Source organism: Nerophis ophidion, linkage group LG02, assembly GCF_033978795.1.
Source record: "Nerophis ophidion isolate RoL-2023_Sa linkage group LG02, RoL_Noph_v1.0, whole genome shotgun sequence".
Lineage (NCBI taxonomy): Eukaryota > Metazoa > Chordata > Actinopteri > Syngnathiformes > Syngnathidae > Nerophis > Nerophis ophidion.
Genome location: NC_084612.1, coordinates 58,294,903 through 58,313,826, shown reverse-complemented (window position 1 = coordinate 58,313,826; position 18,924 = coordinate 58,294,903). Strand labels below are relative to the sequence as shown.

The following is an 18,924-nucleotide window of genomic DNA, read 5'->3' as shown; positions in this document are numbered from 1 at the left end:
GAAGGCCAAGTGTGCTTTTGTGGACGTTTTGACACGAACTAAACTATTCAGAGGACGATCGATGTGGCAGCCATACTTCCTGTGCTGCTCAGTCTGCCCTGCATGCCTTTGCCTCCCAGGGTTTCTGCTTCATAGACGATGATCTGCCCTGTTGGGCTTCACTTTGTGCGTGTGTGTGTGTGTGTGTGTGTGTGTGTGTGTGTGTGCGGTACTGTCTTTCTTTGCCCTTGGCCAATGCTCCAGAAAACATGCTGGGTGGAGAGAAATCTCTGCATTGCTCTGATCGACATCCAATCACACGCAAAAGCCTGCCATGTTTCTCTGGTGCTCACAACCCTGTTGTTCACACATCATAGGAATCTTCTTTTTTTAAGTGGGGATGGGGGGGTTTATTAGGGATTGAGCGACATGGCCTAAAATCTATAGCAAGTAAAAACGATACAAATCATGATAACCTGACTGGGGAGGAGAGCTTGTCAGCCAACGTCAATTATGACATGATGTAGACTGAGCATATGTCCTCTTTTCCCCGGACATGTCCTCTTTGGCGGGGCTGTCCGGGCGGGGTTTCTTAAATGCCTCAAATGTCAGGCATTTTGAGTCAGGGTTGCGTGTATTTTCAATGCACGTCCAGGGTTAGGAAGGGGTTAAAAACAAAACAAATTGTGAAGGAACGCAGGCAGCATCATTCGTGAGGGAGGGGCAAAGTCAGAGAGAGCGGGGGAGTGGGTTGAATGATTGATTGAAACTTTTATTAAAGGGGAACATTATCACAATTTCAGAAGGGTTAAAACCAATAAAAATCAGTTCCCAGTTGCTTATTTTATTTTTTGAAATTTTTTTCAAAATTTTACCCATCTCGGAATGTCCGTAAAAAAAGCTTTAAAGTGCCTGATTTTCGCCATCTGTGAAGCCATCGTCCATTTTCCTGTGACGTCATCCCGTGATGCCAATACGGATAGCACAGCAAGATACAGCGACATTAGCTCGGATTCAGACTCGGATTTCAGCGGCTTAAGCGATTCAACAGATTACGCATGTATTGAAACGGACGGTTCGAGTATGGAGGCAGATAGCGAAAACGAAATTGAAGAAGAAACTGAAGCTGTGGAGCGAATAGCTATTGATGCTATTCGCTGAGGGGTTAGTGCGTCTGCCTCACAATACGAAGGTCCTGCAGTCCTGGGTTCAATCCCAGGCTCGGGATCTTTCTGTGTGGAGTTTGCATGTCCTCCCCGTGAATGCGTGGGTACTCCGGCTTCTTCCCACTTCCAAAGACATGCACCTGGGGATAGGTTAATTGGCAACACTAAATTGGCCCTAGTGTGTGAATGTGAGTGTGAATGTTGTCTGTCTATCTGTGTTGGCCCTGCGATGAGGTGGTGACTTGTCCAGGGTGTACACCACCTTCTGCCCGGGTGCAGCTGAGATAGGCTCCAGGACCCCCCACCACCTCAAAAGGGACAAGCGTTAGAAAATGGATGGATGGATGGATCCTGAACCCTTTCTTTTTTTAAAAGTAAAGATTATTTATGTATGTAATGTGTGTTTACTTATTATGGTATATTATTTATTTATTCATTCTTGTTCACTGCTTTCAAGCAGTGTCTGCCATTTTGAGTTATGTCGGAGAAAAAGGCGTGATAAGGTGGCGACTTGTCCAGAGTGTACACCGCCTTCCGTTTGATTGTAGCTGAGATAGGCGCCAGCGCCCCCGCGACCCCAAAAGGGAATAAGCGGTAGAAAATGGATGGATGGAGGGCTATTCGGCCATGTTTGCCTTAGCATCGCATCTTGTGACACTGGATAAACTGAAATCCATCGATTGGTAAGTGTTTGTTTGGTATTAAATGTGGGTGGAGGGAAACGCTGGATGTAAATATAGTTTCAAATGTACATACAGCTAGCCTAAATAGCATGTTAGCATTGATTAGCTGGCAGTCATGCCGCGACCAAATATGTCTGATTAAGACATAAGTCAACAACATCAACAAAACTCACTTTTGTGATTTAGTTGACTTTATCGTTGGAAATGCATCTGCAGGTTATCCATACATCTCTGTGCCATGTCTGCCTTAGCACCGCCGGTAAAATGTGCAGACACTTCGGCACATTCAATGGGGGTCTGGCGGGAGATTCCTTTGACTTTATCGTTGGAAATGCATCTGCTTTGAGTGTCGTAGGATAGCCACACAATCTTGCCATCTCCGTAGTAGCATAGCTTTCGTCGGTAAAGTGTGCGGAACACACAACTAACCATTTCGTCGGCTTTCCCCACACCCTTGTATTTTGAACTAATCTCATCCAATTTTTTGCCAGTTTCGCATCTTTGGGCCAGTGGTGCAACTTGAATCCCCCCCTGTTAGTGTTGTTACACCCTCCGACAACACACCGACGAGGCATGATGTCTCCAAGGTTCCAGAAAATAGTCGAAAAAGCGGAAAATAACAGAGCTGAGATGCGGTGTTTGTAATGTGTCTGAGAAAACGGCGGCTTTATTACGTAGGTGACGTCACTTTCTGACGTCATCGCTCCGAGAGCGATAAATAGAAAGGCGTTTAATTCGCCAAAATTCACCCATTTAGAGTTCGGAAATCGGTTAAAAAAATATATGGTCTTTTTTCTGCAACATCGAAGTATATATTGACGTTTACATAGGTCTGATGATAATGTTCCCCTTTAATAGATTAGTAGATCAAACTGTCATTGCTCAAAACTGTCATGTCTTTTGATCATGTCTTGTTTGGCTATGTTCTGTTGACCTTTGGACTCTTTAAGTTCCCGTTTTTTGTTTTGTTGCCATGGTTGCAAATTACATTCACCTGTCTCTGATTAGTGTTCGGCCGCTCACCTGCTACCCGAGCACTAATCAGAGGCATTATTTAAGCCTGCCATTGCCGGTCAGTCGGCTGCCGTCATTGTGTTGTGTTCTTTTCATGCCCTGTCCATGCTAGTTTTTCATGGCAAAGTCCATGCTGCTCTTGTCAAGCCACAGTAAGTTTTTTTTTGTTTCATGTCCAAAGTTTAGTCTTAGTGTTAGTTTTGTTTCCTTCGTCAAGTTCTGCTTTCGCCTTGTGCGTCTTTTTGTTTTCACCTTTTTTGTGTTAAAGATTAAATCATGTTTATACCCGCACGCCATGTCCCAAGTAATCCGTCTGCTTTCCCGGGAGAACGACCCCTCAGCAAGCTGCATTATGACAAAAACATAATATTGAATCGAAATCATTGTTATTATGAATTATTGACCTATCCCAGGTTCCGATTACATCACATCAAATATTCCACTTTGAAAAATATTTTTGGCGGAAAATGTTGCATATTTTGTGTGTTTGCCATAAAAAAACAACAACATAGTTTTGTTTGACAAAAAAGGGCAAAAAACAAACAAACCAAAAACAACATAAAAAAACTAAAACATTGTGAAATGAGGAATAGATCTGAAGTTGATGTAGACTCCAGAGATTTGAGCGTTAAATATAAAATGTATGTATGCCCTGGCACAACATTATCATTATTTCATGACCGAAGCAAAACACTTTTTACACTGAAATACATACACCAACAACTTTTTAAATAAAAACATGGAAAAAAATTCCAGCCACGGTAAAGTTTAGATCCATGAAGGAAAGAAGAAAGTTAATGGATGTTTATAACTGAATACATTTACATATGTGTTTGCATTTGTTTGTTTTTTTATTATTTCTTTTAATGAATTAAGTAACCTTTATGACAACCTTTTATATAGAATGTGAGATATAACAGGACAATGCTTATGTTTAACATTTGGTTTCAAAACGCTTACAAAAAAGTGGGACCCCAAAAATTTGTTTGTGGGACCCCATTTTCATGAGTTGATGGGGTACATGGGACTCCATTTAGAAAATTCCTGGCACCAAAACTGCTGTCAACAGAGGACAATGTATTTATTTTTTAATAAATATATTATTTATAAAGCAAGTTTAAGTATCATTGGCAAATTTTCACTTCGTCCCGGCCTTGGCACGCATATGTGTGTCCTCTTTTTGGATTTCAGAATGTGGTCGGTCTACATCAGGGGTCACCAACGTGGTGCCCGCGGGCACCAGGTAGCCCGTAAGGACCAGATGAGTCGCCCGCTGGCCTGTTCTAAAAATAGCTCAAATAGCAGCACTTACCAGTGAGCTGCCTCTATTTTTTAAATTGTATTTATTTACTTGCAAGCTGGTCACGCTTTGCTCGACATTTTTAATTCTAAGTGAGACAAAACTCAAATAGCATTTGAAAATACAACAAAATATTTTAAAGACTTGGTCTTCACTTGTTTAAATAAATGCATTTATTTTTTACTTTTGCTTCTTATAAGTTTCAGAAAGACAATGTTTGACAAAAAAATACAATCTTAAAAATGATTTTAGGATTTTTAAACACATACCTTTTTACCTTTTGAATTCCTTCCTCTTCTTTCCTGACAATTTAAATCAATGTTCAAGTATATATATATATTTTTTTTTATTATAAAGAATAATAAACACATTTTATTCAATTCTTCGTTTTAGCTTCTGTTTTTTCGACTGAGAATATTTGTGAAATATTTCTTCAAACATATTATTATTAAAATAAAAAATTCAAATATTCTGGCAAATCTAGAAAATCTGTATAATCAAATTTAAACCTTATTTCAAAATCTTGGATTTCTTTTAAAATTTTTGTTCTGGAAAATCTAGAAGAAATAATGATTTGTCTTTGTTAGAAATATAGCTTGGTCCAATTTGTTATATATTCTAACAAAGTGCAGATTGGATTTTAACCTATTTAAAACATGTTATCAAAAATATCTATTCATTGTGAAAAATAATTAAGATGATCCGCGTATCCACAAAGATAAATATTGTTAATTATTAATAATATCATAGAGTTAAAGGTAAATTGAGCAAATTGGCTATTTCTGGCAATTTATTTAAGTGTGTATCAAACTGGTAGCCCTTCGCTTTAATCAGTACCCAAGAAGTAGCTTTTGGTTTCAAAAAGGTTGATGACCCCTGGTTTACTTATTTTATTTTGGATGAGTAAAAGTTATTGACCTTCCAATTGCAATGGTAAGAAAATATTATTGAAATATACAAGTTTATTGCATTTTAAAGGAGTACTTGTATTATTATTACTATTTTTTAAAATATTTTATATTATTACTTTATTTATCAATTTACCAACTGCAATACTTTTTTAGACAATATATCGATCAGAAGTATTTATCACTCCATGTCTTTTTATTTATCACTGTCCAAAACAATGCTCATCTGTACTCTTCTTGTGTTAAAATTGACAAATTAATATATCTTAATTTGTAATCAGAGAAATCATTTATTTAATTACAAATATTTATGGATGATACCATTACCAGTATTAATGATTAACCTCCGTAAAACTCTCTATGGTTAGTTGGTATTAATGTTTGAAATTGCAATTCTTGTAAAACCATAATCGATATTTTGTCCTCTCCAAGGTTCTTAGTCATTATTGTCACCGATGTCCCACTGGGTGTGAGTTTTCCTTGCCCTTATGTGGGCCTACCGAGGATGTCGTAGTGGTTTGTGTTGTGGTTTGTGCAGCCCTTTGAGACACTAGTGATTTAGGGCTATATAAGTAAACATTGATTGATTGATTGATATTCGTATTTTCAAAAACTATGAATGTGCCTGAGAAACAAGTTAGCACTATCAAGCATAAATGCTAACAAATACAAGAGACTAGGGTTGTACGGTATACCGGTATTAGTATAGTACCGCGATACTAATGAATCATATTCAGTTGAATGCCGCCTCTAAATAAGTACCGTCAATGCTGAATGTAAACAAAAAGCCATTGGTGGATCTACACCTAACATCCACTGTAATGATACTTAGTACAGGCATGTATCTAGTATCCACATTTCAAATTGTTTTTGGGAAATATTCGACATCGTGTCATCCAAAGGGGAAGCGAACCATCCAGACTGTTATCGACTCAAAGTTCAAAAGCCAGCATCTGTGATGTTATGGGGGTGTATCAGTGCCCAAGGCATGGGTAACTTACACATCTGTGAAGGCACCATTAATGCTGAAAGTTACATACAGGTTTTGGAGCAACATATGCACCGTTTTTTTCATGGACGCCCCTGCTTATTTCAGCAAGACAATGCCAAGTCACGTGTTACAACAGTGTGGCTTCATAGTAAAAGAGTGCCGGTACTTTCCTGGCCCGCCTGCCGTCCAGACATGTCTCCCATCGAAAATGTGTGGCGCATTATGAAGCGTAAAATACGACAGCGGAGACCCCGGACTGTTGAACGACTGAAGCTCTACATAAAACAAGAATGGGAAAGAATTCCACTTTCAAAGCTTCAACAATTAGTTTCCTCAGTTTCCAAACGTTAATGAGTGTTTTTAAAAGAAAAGGTGATGTAACACAGTGGTGAACATGCCCTTTCCCAACTACTTTGGCACGTGTTGCAACCAAGAAAATTCAAAGTTAATTATTATTTGCAGAAAAAAAAAGTTTATGAGTTTAAACATCAAATATCTTGTCTTTGTAGTGCACTCAACTGAATATGGGTTGAAAGGGATTTGCAAATCATTTTATTCTGTTTATGTTTATATCTAACACAATTTCCCAACTCATATGGAAACGGGGTTTATATGATTACCTCGATCCTTTTTACCATCACGAAATCTTATTTCGTTTTTAAAATTAATATTATATTTAATAATTCAGGAAATACAACCCTGGACACATGACAAATTAAATAATGACCAATGTAAGATCCTGTAACTACTTGGTATCGGATCGATACCCAAATTTTTAGTATCATCCAAAACTAATGTAAAGTATCAAACAACAGAGGAATAAGTGATTATTACATTTTAGCAGTAGTGTAGATAAAACATGTTGAAACAGAAAATAAGCGGATAGCCATCCATCCATCCATTTTCTACTGCTTATTCCCTTTGGGGTGGCGGGGGGCGCTGGTGCCTATCTCAGCTAAAATCGGGCGGAAGGCGGGGTACACTCTGGACAAGTCGCCAAAAAAAAGCGGATATTAACGGTAAATGAAAAAATAGATTAATAATGTGTTTTTACAGTTTGTGTTTCATAATGTTGACAACATAATAGAATGAAAAATGACACAATATGTTACTGCATATGTCAGCAGACTAATTAGGAGTCTTTGTTTGTTTACTTACTACTAAAAGACAAGTTGTCTGGTATGTTCACTATTTTATTTAAGGACTAAATTGCAATAATGAACATATGTTTAATGTACCGTAATAGTTTTTGTTGGAAATAAATCCAATAATGCAATTTTTTGTGGTCAAAACATATTTTACTACCTGTACCAACAATATTATAAACACAAACTCATTCAAACACTCAAATACAAATAATATGGCTTTCAAAAAGGCAGAACAATACTTATTGATATGTTAACTGCCAAGGAAAGTTTATTGTGCGTCTGTATGTTTGTTATTGATTTAACAACAACACTCGGTTAAAAGATTTCCTTCTGAGTATAAGTACCTTTTCAGCTCATTCAACAATACCGCGATCATTTTGCTCACAGTAACCGTGATAACAAATGTTAATATTGACATTTTACTAGATAAAGTTATCCTAAGAATGAAGTTTTGTGTGAATGTATTTTGGTATCAAAATGAACAAGAGATCTTTTATAGATGTAAAACATATTTATCTTCGCTGCTGGATAAGAGTAAAGTGAGTTTAGCTGTTCCAACATTCATCGAACGCATCACTGTTTGGATTTGTTTATTTTATTAATGACATGAAGTTGAAAAGTTGTCCATTTATGTGCCCGTGCTTAAAGGCCTACTGAAACCTACTACTACCCACCAGGCAGCCTGATAGTTTATATATCAATGATGAAATATTAACATTGCAACACATGCCAATACGGCCTTTTTAGTTTACTAAATTGCAATTTTAAATTTCCCGGGAGTTTCTTCTTGAAAACGTCGCGTAATGATGACGTGTACGCGTGACGTCACGGACTGTTAGGAAATATGAGCGCTGCACACACACACACAGCTAAAAGTCGTCTGCTTTAACCGCATAATTACACAGTATTTTGGACATCTGTGTTGCTGAATCTTTTGCAATTTGTTCAATTCATAATGGAGAAGTCAAGGTAGAAAGATGGAGTTGGGAAGCTTTAGCCTTTAGCCACACAAACACACGATGATTCCTTGTTTAAAATTCCCGGAGGTGAAACTTTACTATGGATCACAGCGAAACATGGATCCCGATTGAATGTCAACCAGCAGGTTTCGGTGAGAAAATTGTAGTAAAAAGTCGCTTCTTACCGGAAATCAGCTGAGCTTGCGCCGTCCATAAAGCTGCCGTCGACTTCCCTCAGAGACGGGCGTCAAGACACCCGTGGACACACCCCTCCGACTATCAGGTATTGTTAAACTCACTAAAACTGTTAGACTTCTGTGGCATATTGTTGCCGGATTCGGTCCTCCGTGGATGCGTCAGCAAGAACACAGCAAAAAGGTAAGAACTAAGGGATTTATTAAACAAAAGGAGCTATGAACAAAAACACTGGTACAAATAGAAAAGGCAAATAAAAGCGCTAGCATGGAAAGCCAGGTGAAACTAACCGAAACACTAACCCCTTGGCACAAAGAGAAAAAAACAAAACCACTAGCATGAAAGCTAGGAATAAAAATAGAGCCTAGCATGAGACCTAGCGAGATAGAGAGTGAGAGACAAGCCATAAGCAGTTGTATGACAAGAAACTAAGATCCGACAATGAGTGAACAGAAAAGGCTGGCTTATAAAAGGTGGTGATTAGTAAAGACAGGTGTGCTGGAAACGAGAGTAGCAGCTGAAACTAATGAGTGACCATGGAAACGAACAAAACAGGACCAAAGCATGTCAAAACGCAGAGTGATATAAAAATGGAACAAAAATAACAATATGGTGATGATCCGACCATCGGATCACAACAAAAACATTAGCAACACAATAGAAATATAAGGGATTTCCCAGAATTAACCTAGTAAATGTGTCTAAAAACATCTGAATCCGTCCCAATGCAATCACGTTTTTTTTTTTTTTTGTTTCTAGTCTGTCGCTATCAATATCCGCAAAGACGAATCCTTCATCCTCGCTCAAATTAATGGGGAAATTGTCGTTTTCTCGGTCCGATTAGCACTTTTTGTTGGAGGCTCCCATTAAAGTCAATGTGAATATGTGAGGAGCCCCCACACTTGTGACATCATCATCTGCGACTTCCGGTAAAGGCAGGGCTTTTCTGTTAGCGACAAAAGTTGCAAACTTTATTGTCGATGTTCTCTACTAAATACTTTCAGCAAAAATATGGCAATATCGCGAAATGATCAAGTATGACACATAGAATGGACCTGCTATCCCCGTTTAGATAAAAAAATCTCATTTCAGTAGGCCTTTAAAATTGTCTCCCGCGTTGCTGAAATCTGTTTGATGTTCAGCCGTCGTTCTCCTGGTTGCGTGAACATGTGTTTATTGATATTGAGCAACACAGCTTTCAGTGCCAAAGCTCATTCATTTTTAAAAGGTAATATTTTGAAAGACGTATTTTCCCAGTTCCTTCGTATTCTTCTCATCTTGCAATGTTGAGTTAGCAAAGTGAAACTAAATCATGTTCGAGCGATTCATCAATATTATACTTTGAGGACTGCATGGTGGACTATCAGTGAAAACATACCTTCTGCTGGACATATTGAATTTTTCAAAGTGAGGACAAACTATTGGTTCTTTTATTGAATGTGTTGAGGCTCGGGATTTTAGAGTAAAGACACGGAGAGATGTACAGCAGGGGTCATCGACCTTTAGTTGTTTTTTTTATCTATAATAATAATATCCAGGCCCACCAGTTTTATACGTACTTCTAAAAAAACACATTTGCTCGGTTGACTTTGAAATATATTACAAAACCCCAAACCAGTGAAGTTGGCACGTTGTGTAAATGGTAAATAAAAACAGAATACACTGATTTGCTAATCCTTTTCAACTTATATTAAATTGAATAGACTGCAAATACGAAATATTTAACGTTCAAACTAGAAAACGTTATTTTTTGCAAATATTAGCTCATTTGGAATTTAATGCTTTTTGCAACATGTTTCAAAAAAGCTGCCACAAGTAGCAAAAACGACTGAGAAAGTTGAGGTATGCTCATCAAACACTTATTTGGAACATCCCACAGGTGAACGGGCTGATTGGGAACAGGTGGGTGGCATGATTGGGTATAAAGGCAGCTTGCATGAAATGCTCAGTCATTCACAAACAAGGTTGGGGCGAGGGTCACCACTTTGTCAACAAATGCGGGAGCAAATAGTCAAACTGTTTAAGAACAACATTTCTCAACCAGCTATTGCAAGGAATTAAGGGATTTCACCATCTATGGCCTGTACTGTCTAGAATCTGGAGAAATCACTGCAGGTAAGCGATGATATTACAGAACTTCAATCCCTCATCAAAAAGCGACCTCAGTGTGTAAAGGTTATCACCACATTGGCTCAGGAACACTTCAGAAAACCATTTTCAGTAACTACAGTCTGTTGCTACATCTGTAAAGTGCAAGTTAAAACTCCACTATGCAAAGCGAAAGCCACTTTTTAACAACACCCAGAAATGCGGCCGGCTTTACTGGGCCCAAGCTCATACAAGATGGACTGATGCAAAGTGGAAAAGTGTTCTGTGGTCTGACGAGTCCACATTTCAAATTGTTTTTGGAAACTGTGGACGTCGTTTCCTCTGGACCAAAGAGGAAAAGAGCCATCTGGACTGTTAAAGGCACAAAGTTGAAGAGCCACCATCTGTGATGGTATGGGGGTATGGGTATTTTACACATCTGTGAAGAGACCATTAATGCTGAAAGGTACATAAGAGTTTCAGAGCGACATAAGTTGCCATCCAAGCAACGTCATCATGGACGCCCCTGCTTATTTCAGCAAGGCAATGCCAAGACAAGTGTTATTACAGCGTGGCTTCGTAGTAAAAGAGTGCAGGTAATAGACTGACCTGCCTGAAGTCCAGATCTGTCTCCCATTGAAAATGTGTGGTGCATTATAAAGCTTAAAATGCCACAACGGAGACCCTGGACTGTTGAACAACTTAAGCTGAAAATCAAGCAAGAATGTGAAATAATTTTGCCTGAAAAGCTTCAAAAATGTGTCTCCTCAGTTCCCAAACGTTTACTGAGTGTTGTTAAAAGGAAAATCCATGTAATACAGTGGTAAAAATGCCCCAGTGCCAACTTTTTTGCAGTGTGTTGCCGCCATTAAATTCTAAGTTAATGATTATTTACAAAAAAAACAATTACATTTTCCAGTGTGAACATTACATATCTTGTCTTTGCAGTCTATTCAATTTAATATAAGTTAAAACGGATTTGCTAATCATTGTATTCTGTTTTTATTTAAAATATACAAAATGTGCCATCTTCACTGGTTTTGGGTTTTGTATTAACACGACAGTACGATAGCATGTACAAATATGCATGACAACACTTACAGACCTCACAAATGGGACGGTTTAGTACGTATGAATTGTTGTAGTTATATTGTAAAACTTACAACTGTTGCTTGGAGTAATGATTGAACAATCATTTTGAGCAAATACGCTCTAAACAAATACTTCAGGTTCAAGAAACAAAAACAGAATTGATTTATGTGGACCCCGACTTTAACAAGTTGAAAAATGTATTTGGGTGTTACCATTTAGTGGTCAATTGTACGGAATATGTATTGTACTGTGCAATCTACTAATAAAAGTTTTAATCAATCAAAAACAGGAAATGCATTTTCAACCCGCATCACCTGCAGTGAGTGAACTTAGCATTGTATAGCACGAATAATAACACACCTTTACAGTGTCTCTGTCGGTGTTTTATGAACACTAGTTTTTGAATACTAAACATTACGGTCGTTCGCGAATAATCCGTAAATTAGCTGCACAGTTTTATAAGCCGCAGGATGCAAAGCGTGGGAAAAAAGTTTGGAAAATACGGTCTATATTGTTTATTGTATATTGTCAATGGTAGTGTGTGTGGTTGATTGATTGATGGATGGATGTATAGTTCTTTGTTTTGACTTAATTTACGTTTTACCCACCGTATTTAATTCCCTGTAAACCCCCCAAAAGGAAAGGTTCTTTCGCTTTGAGCCGGGTCGACTTTGTGTGCGTGTTTTTTGTTGACCTATTCCCCACTGTGGACCTGCTTTTTGAGTGGTTTGTCAGCTAAGGACACAGTTGGATGTTATGTGGGCCAGTAGGTGTTCAGGCAGAGTGCCGCTGCTTTCTCTTTGTGCTAACCTTTGCATCCATGTGGTTCTTCTTTCCTGCAGCGTTGACAGGAAGCCAAACTGAGTCCCATGCACCTCCTGTCCAAGACCTCCACACTGCCAGGACCGGCGAGACGCGACCACGGAGAGCTGCTACCGAGGAGACCTACTGGGCCTATTCAGGTACGTCTCTGGGTGGATTTGACCACTTTGACTGTTATTGCTTGAGTTAAGTGTCGCCTCTTAAGGTCCAAGCTCTGTTTACATGCTTTTTTATTTCTCTTTGCTATTTGGACTTATTGGACCCTAATTAGAATAAAAACAAAGAATCATCTTTTGATATGATTTACTTAGTCCATAAGTACACACATGTGTACTTCATGTGTAGTGACATGCTAATTCTTATTTTTACACTTTTTTTTTCAAATTCCATTGTCTGTTATTCTCTTCTGACACCACCAGATGGCAGTAAGACCCCAATAGTGTACACAGTTTTGGAATTAAGAGCTAAAAGGTGCTGTCCACACATGTGGCCACTAAGCCTTTATGAGTGGATCTTTGGGCACTGTTGCGTCAGACCAGTCTTCCTCTCAGTAAATAAAAGTCACTGGTCACTCCTAAGTTATTTCAAATGGCATATATGTTGAGTAAAAAGCACCATCAAGACAGAATAGCAATATTAACAAGTTTTACTAAAGCTTTAGGAGACCAGCCCTACACTGCGTTAATAACGTCATCAAGAAGCGGTCTGAAATCTAACAAAAAGAGTCATTTTATGTAGAGCGAAAACAGCCCCTCCTGCCTTAAAAGAAATACATCTGCTACTTCAAAACAGATGAGGCTTTCTCCACAGACAAGGGAGTGTGTTATACCCCGACATGGACAGTACGGCGACTTCAAGGTGAAACAAAGAGTTTATTAGCGGACGGCGTGGCGCAGTTGGGAGAGTAGCCGTGCGCAACCTGAGGGTCCCTGGTTCAATCCCCACCTAGTACAAAACCTCGTCACGTCCGTTGTGTCCTTGAGCAAGACACTTCACCCTTGTTCCTGATGGGTGCTGGTTAACGCCTTGCATGGCTTCCTCGATCAGTGTGTGAATGTGTGTGTGAATAGGTAAATGTGGAAGTAGTTTCAAAGCGCTTTGAGTACCTTGAAGGTAGAAAAGCGCTATACAAGTACAATCCTTTTATCATTTAGTGAAGTGAAGTGAATTATATTTATATGGCGCTTTTCTCTAGTGACTCAAAGCGCTTTTACATAGTGAAACCCAATATCTGAGTGTGGGTGGCACTGGGAGCAGATGGGTAAAATGTCTTGCCCAAGGACACAACGGCAGTGACTAAGATGACGGAAGCGGGAATTGAACCTGCAACCCTCAAGTTGCTGGCACGGCCGCTCTACCAACCGAGCTAAGATAAAGACCCAAAGTGTTCCCACGGGAAAATATTAGCTGCTTTAAACAATACTATTGATTAAGAAAGAACACTTCTAATATTTAATTATCACAGCACCTAGTGATTTGATGATGATAATAATAATAATAATTATAATTGAATATTTTATTTCCAATTCCTGGGGTGACATTTTGATTCAAAATCATCATTATTTTATTCAACACAATTCTCTATTGGGTTTGTGTTTACATTGTGGAGTGTGAAGTTATGTACAGGTATTTTTTACATATTTTATGAAGTAATATTTTGATATTAAAAGTGATTATTGTGTGAATGTTCCAAAGCATTTCTACACCAAAGTTAATGTATTATTACTTAACTTCTTCTTCTTCTACTCCAGATTTTGACTCGCTATATCGTCCACATTTTTCACCCGATTCAAACTGTTCAGCCTGTTACGGAATCCTGGGCTTTCCCTTGACAAATTACAAAAATTCCCAGATTTCCCAGAATTTTAGGTTTTCCCGGACATTTTTCCCATTGAAAAATGAATTGGCCATTTTTCCAACTTCTACATTTCCATGTTTTGCACGCACCAATACTCCATCAGTGTTTCCAAATGGGGTCCCGGGGACCTCATCAAGTCATAAAAATTATGTCCCACAGTAAATTTTTGGGGCCCCACTATTTTGTAACAAAACATTTTGCATCCAGCCTAAAGCGCAATAATTAGCCGAGAAACAGCTGGTAAGATGGAACACTCATTTCCCGAGATACCACCTTTCTTGCAGGTTTTCAAGTCTAACGCATAGGAAAAAATATGCTGTTTTTAGTATTTCACAAATAAACGCGTTGCCAAAACCACCTTTAACGATGCATTAAACACTTAAGAGCAAAGACAAGTTTCAGTCACTTAATGTATAACCTTGAGCAAGATTGGATAGTGAATGATCAGGTTCAACATTCAGGGAAAAACATGTAATGCACTTCAAGATGCTAGAAAATGCGCTTCATGAATGTGTAACGGAGGCCAGCCATGGTGACTGGGCCATAAATACAAAACCCCAAAACCAGTGAAGTTGGCACGTTGTGTAAATGGTAAATAAAAACAGAATACAATGATTTGCAAATCCTTTTCAACTTATATTCAATTGAATAGGCTGCAAAGACCATATATTTAACAATGAAACTGGAAAACGTTGTTTTTTGCAAATTTTAGCTTATTTGGAATTTGATGCCTGCAACATGTTTCAAAAAGCTGGCACAATTGAAAAAAAGACTGAGGATGTTGAGGAATGCTCATCAAACACTTATTGGGAACATCCCACAGGTGAACAGGCTGATTGGGAACAAGTGGATTCCATGGTTGGCTATAAAAGCAGCTTCCATGAAATGTTCAGTCATTCACAAACTAGGGTAGGGCGAGGGTCACCACTTTGTCAACAAATGCGTGAGCAAATTGTCGAACAGTTTAAGAACAACATTTCTCAACCAGCTATTGCAAGGAATTTAGGGATTTCACCATCTACGGTCCGTAATATCATCAAAAGGTTCAGAGAGTCTGGAGAAATCCCTGCACGTAAGCAATGATATTACGGACCTTCGATCCTTCAGGCGGTACTGCATTGAAAAGCGACATCAGTGTGTAAAGGATATCACCACATGGGCTCAGGAGCACTTCAGAAAGCCACCGTCAGTAACTACGGTTTGTCGCTACGTCTGTAAGTGCAAGGTAAAACTCTACAAAGGAAAGCGAAACCCATTTATCAACACCAACTAGAAAATGCTGCCTGCTTCATCTAAGATGGACTGATGCAAATTGGAAAAGTGTTCTTTGTTGGACGAGTCCACAATTCAAATAATTGTTTTTGGAAACTGTGGACATTGTGTCCTCCGGACCAAACAACCATCAGGATTGTTATAGGCGCAAAGTTCAAAAGCCAATATCTGTGATGGTATGGGGGTGCATTAGTGCCCAAGGCATGGGTAACGTACACATCTGTGAAGGTACCATTAATGCTGAAAGGTACTTACACTTTTTGGAGCAACATATATTGTCATCCAAACAACGTTATCATGGACGCCCCTACTTATTTCAGCAAGACAATGCCAAGCCACATTCTAGAAGTGTTACAACAGCGTGGCTTCATAGTAAAAGAGTGCGGGTACTAGACTGGCCTGCCTGTAAGCCAGAACGGTCTTCCATTGAAAATGTGTGACACTTTATGAAGGCTAAGATACCACAACGGAGACCCGGGACTGTTGAACAACTTAAGCTGTACATCAAGCAAGAATGGGAAATAATTCCACCTGAAAAGCTTCAAAATTGGTCCCCTCAGTTCCCAAACGTTTACTGAGTGTTGTTAAAAGGAAAGGCCATGTAACACAGTGGTAACAATTCCATTAAATTCTAAGTGAATGATTATTTGCAAAACAAAATTATGTTTGTCAGTTCGAACATTAAATCGGTCTATTCAATTGAATATATTTTTGAAATTTTGTTTTAATTTACCATTTACACAATGTGCCAACTTCACAAGTCTGGGGTTTTGCACTTAAGAAAGATGACTGTAATATTTTGCGGTTATTGTTTGTTTTCCCCACCTATTGACTGCGAGTACCTGATTTTTGCATCCCCTCCCACATGTTCCAGTTTCAGAACGCCGACGCCGCCTCCGCTGTCACTTTCATAGTATTATTATTTCCAGAGGCGCAGCTTTGATCTTCCACCGAGCCAAGTGAGCCCCGAGCCACAAATGATCTTTGAGTTTATTTATTTCTTAATTGGCGGTCCGTCGCCTATGCAAGAACTCGGTTGGAGTTATTTCATCGTTGACAGTTTTAGTTAGTGTCCCTTTTGCACATGCTTGATCCCGGCTCTTACATAACGTGCTGATGTAATGGCAGGCGGCAGCCGAGTAATGAAATAAAAAATATATATATCGGAGCAGATGGATTTTAAAGTTTACTGTAAGAGCGAAGAGGAACGTTTGATGACGCTTACCACCCAAAAACCTGAAAACATGCCTTTTAAAGGGGAACATTATCACAATTTCAGAAGGGTTAAAACCAATAAAAATCAGTTCCCAGTGGCGTATTTTATTTTTCGAAGTTTTTTTCAAAATTTTACCCATCATGGAATATCCCGAAAAAAGGCTTTAAAGAGCGTGATTTTCCCTGTCCGCAAAGCCACCGTCCATTTTCCTGTGACGTCATCCAGTGATGCCAATACAAACAATATAGCGACATTAGCTCGGATTTAGACTCGGATTTCAGCGGTTTAAGCGATTCAACAGATTACGCCTGTATTGAAACGGATGGTTGGAGTATGGAGGCAGATAGCGAAAACAAAATTGAAGAAGAAACTGAAGCTATTGAGCGAATAGCTATTGACGCTATTCGGCGATCGCCTTCTAACCAACGATTGAGCGTCGCAGGATATCCATACATCTCTGTGCCAATTCTGCCTTAGCATCGCCGGTAAAATATGCAGACCAAACGATCGGGACTTTCGTAACTTGTGACACTGTAACAACTTAAATCCGTCGATTGGTAAGTGTTTGTTTGGCATTAAATGTGGGTTGAGTGAAAGGCTGGATGCAAATATAGCTACAAATGTACATACTGCTAGCCTAAATAGAACATTAGCATCGATTAGCTGGCAGTCATGCCGCGACCAAATATGTCCGACAGTAAATTTTTTGGGCCCCACTTTTTTGTAACTGAATATTTTGCATGCAGCCTAAAGCACAATAATTAGCCGAGAAACAGCTGGTAAGATGGAACACTCACATTAGTCAATAACATCAACAAAACTCACCTTTGTGATTTCATTGACTTTATCGTTGGAAATGCATCTGCTGGATATCCATACATCTCTGTGCCATGTCTGCCTTAGCATCGCCGGTAAAATGTGCAGCCCAAACGATCGGGACTTTCGCATCTTGTGACACTGGAGCAACTTAAATCAGTCTATTGGTAAGTGTTTGTTTGGCATTAAAGGAGAACATTATCACCAGACCTACTTAAGCGTCAATATATACCTTGTTGTTGCAGAAAAAAGACCATATATTTTTTTAACCGATTTCCGAACTCTAAATGGGTGAATTTTGGCGAATTAAACGCCTTTCTGTTTATGGCTATTTCGGCGATGACGTCAGAACGTGACATCACCGAGGTAATACAGCCGCCATTTTCATTTTCAACACATTGCAAACACCGGGTCTCAGCTCTGTTATTTTCCGTTTTTTCGACTATTTTTTGGAACCTTGGAGACATCATGCCATGTCGGTGTGTTGTCGGAGGGTGTAACAACACTAACAGGGAGGGATTCAAGTTGCACCACTGGCCCTACGATGCGAAAGTGTCTACCGCCAGAATGTGCTGAAGTGTCACCACATTTTACCGGCGATGACAGACATGGCACAGAGATGTATGGATAACCTGCAGATGCATTTGCAACGATAAAGTCAACTAAATCACAAAGGTGAGTTTTGTTGATGTTGTTGACCTATGTGCTAATCAGACATATTTAATCGCGGCGTAACTGACAGCTAATCGATGCTAACATGCTATGCTAATCGATGCTAACATGCTATTTACCGGCGGTGCTGAAGCAGACATGGCACAGAGATGTATGGATAACCTGCAGATGCATTTGCAACTATATTCCGTTTCCTTCCACCCAAATTTAATTTGAAAAAAACACTTACCAATCGACGGATTTAAGTTGCTCCAGTGTCACGAGATGCGAAAGTCCTGATCATTTGGTCCGCACATTTTGCCAGCGATGCTAACGCAGCTATTCGGCCTTGCTATGGCTATGAATAGCGTCAATAGCTATTCGCTCAATAGTTTCAGTTTCTTCTTCAATACTTTCATACTCCAACCATTCGTTTCAACACAAGCGTAATCTGTTGAATCGCTTAAGCCACTGAAATCCGAGTCTGAATCCGAACAAATGTCGCTATATCTTGCTGTGCTATTCGCCATTGTTTGTTTACATTGGCAGCACTGTGTGACGTCACAGGAAAAGGGATAGGGGTTTCGCAGAGAGTGAAAAAAAGGTATTTTAAAGCATTTTTTAGGGATATTCCGGGACAGGTAAATTTTTGAAAAAAACTTCAAAAAATACAACAAGCCACCGGGAACTGTTTTTTATTGTTTTTAACCCTTTTGAAGTTGTGATAATGTTCCCCTTTAAATGTGGATGGAGGGAAAGGCTGGAT

The 18,924-nt window shown here is 39.1% G+C and overlaps 1 protein-coding gene across 1 annotated transcript in view; it reads left to right on the top strand.

The window, feature by feature from the left end:
- LOC133542939 (receptor-type tyrosine-protein phosphatase gamma-like) overlaps positions 1-18,924 on the top strand; it is a 797,325-nt gene that overhangs the window by 144,448 nt on the left and 633,953 nt on the right. The window contains exon 2 of the mRNA XM_061887219.1: positions 12,366-12,485. Within this exon, the coding sequence (XP_061743203.1) occupies positions 12,366-12,485 (120 nt within the window). The remainder of the gene's footprint in view (positions 1-12,365; positions 12,486-18,924) is intronic.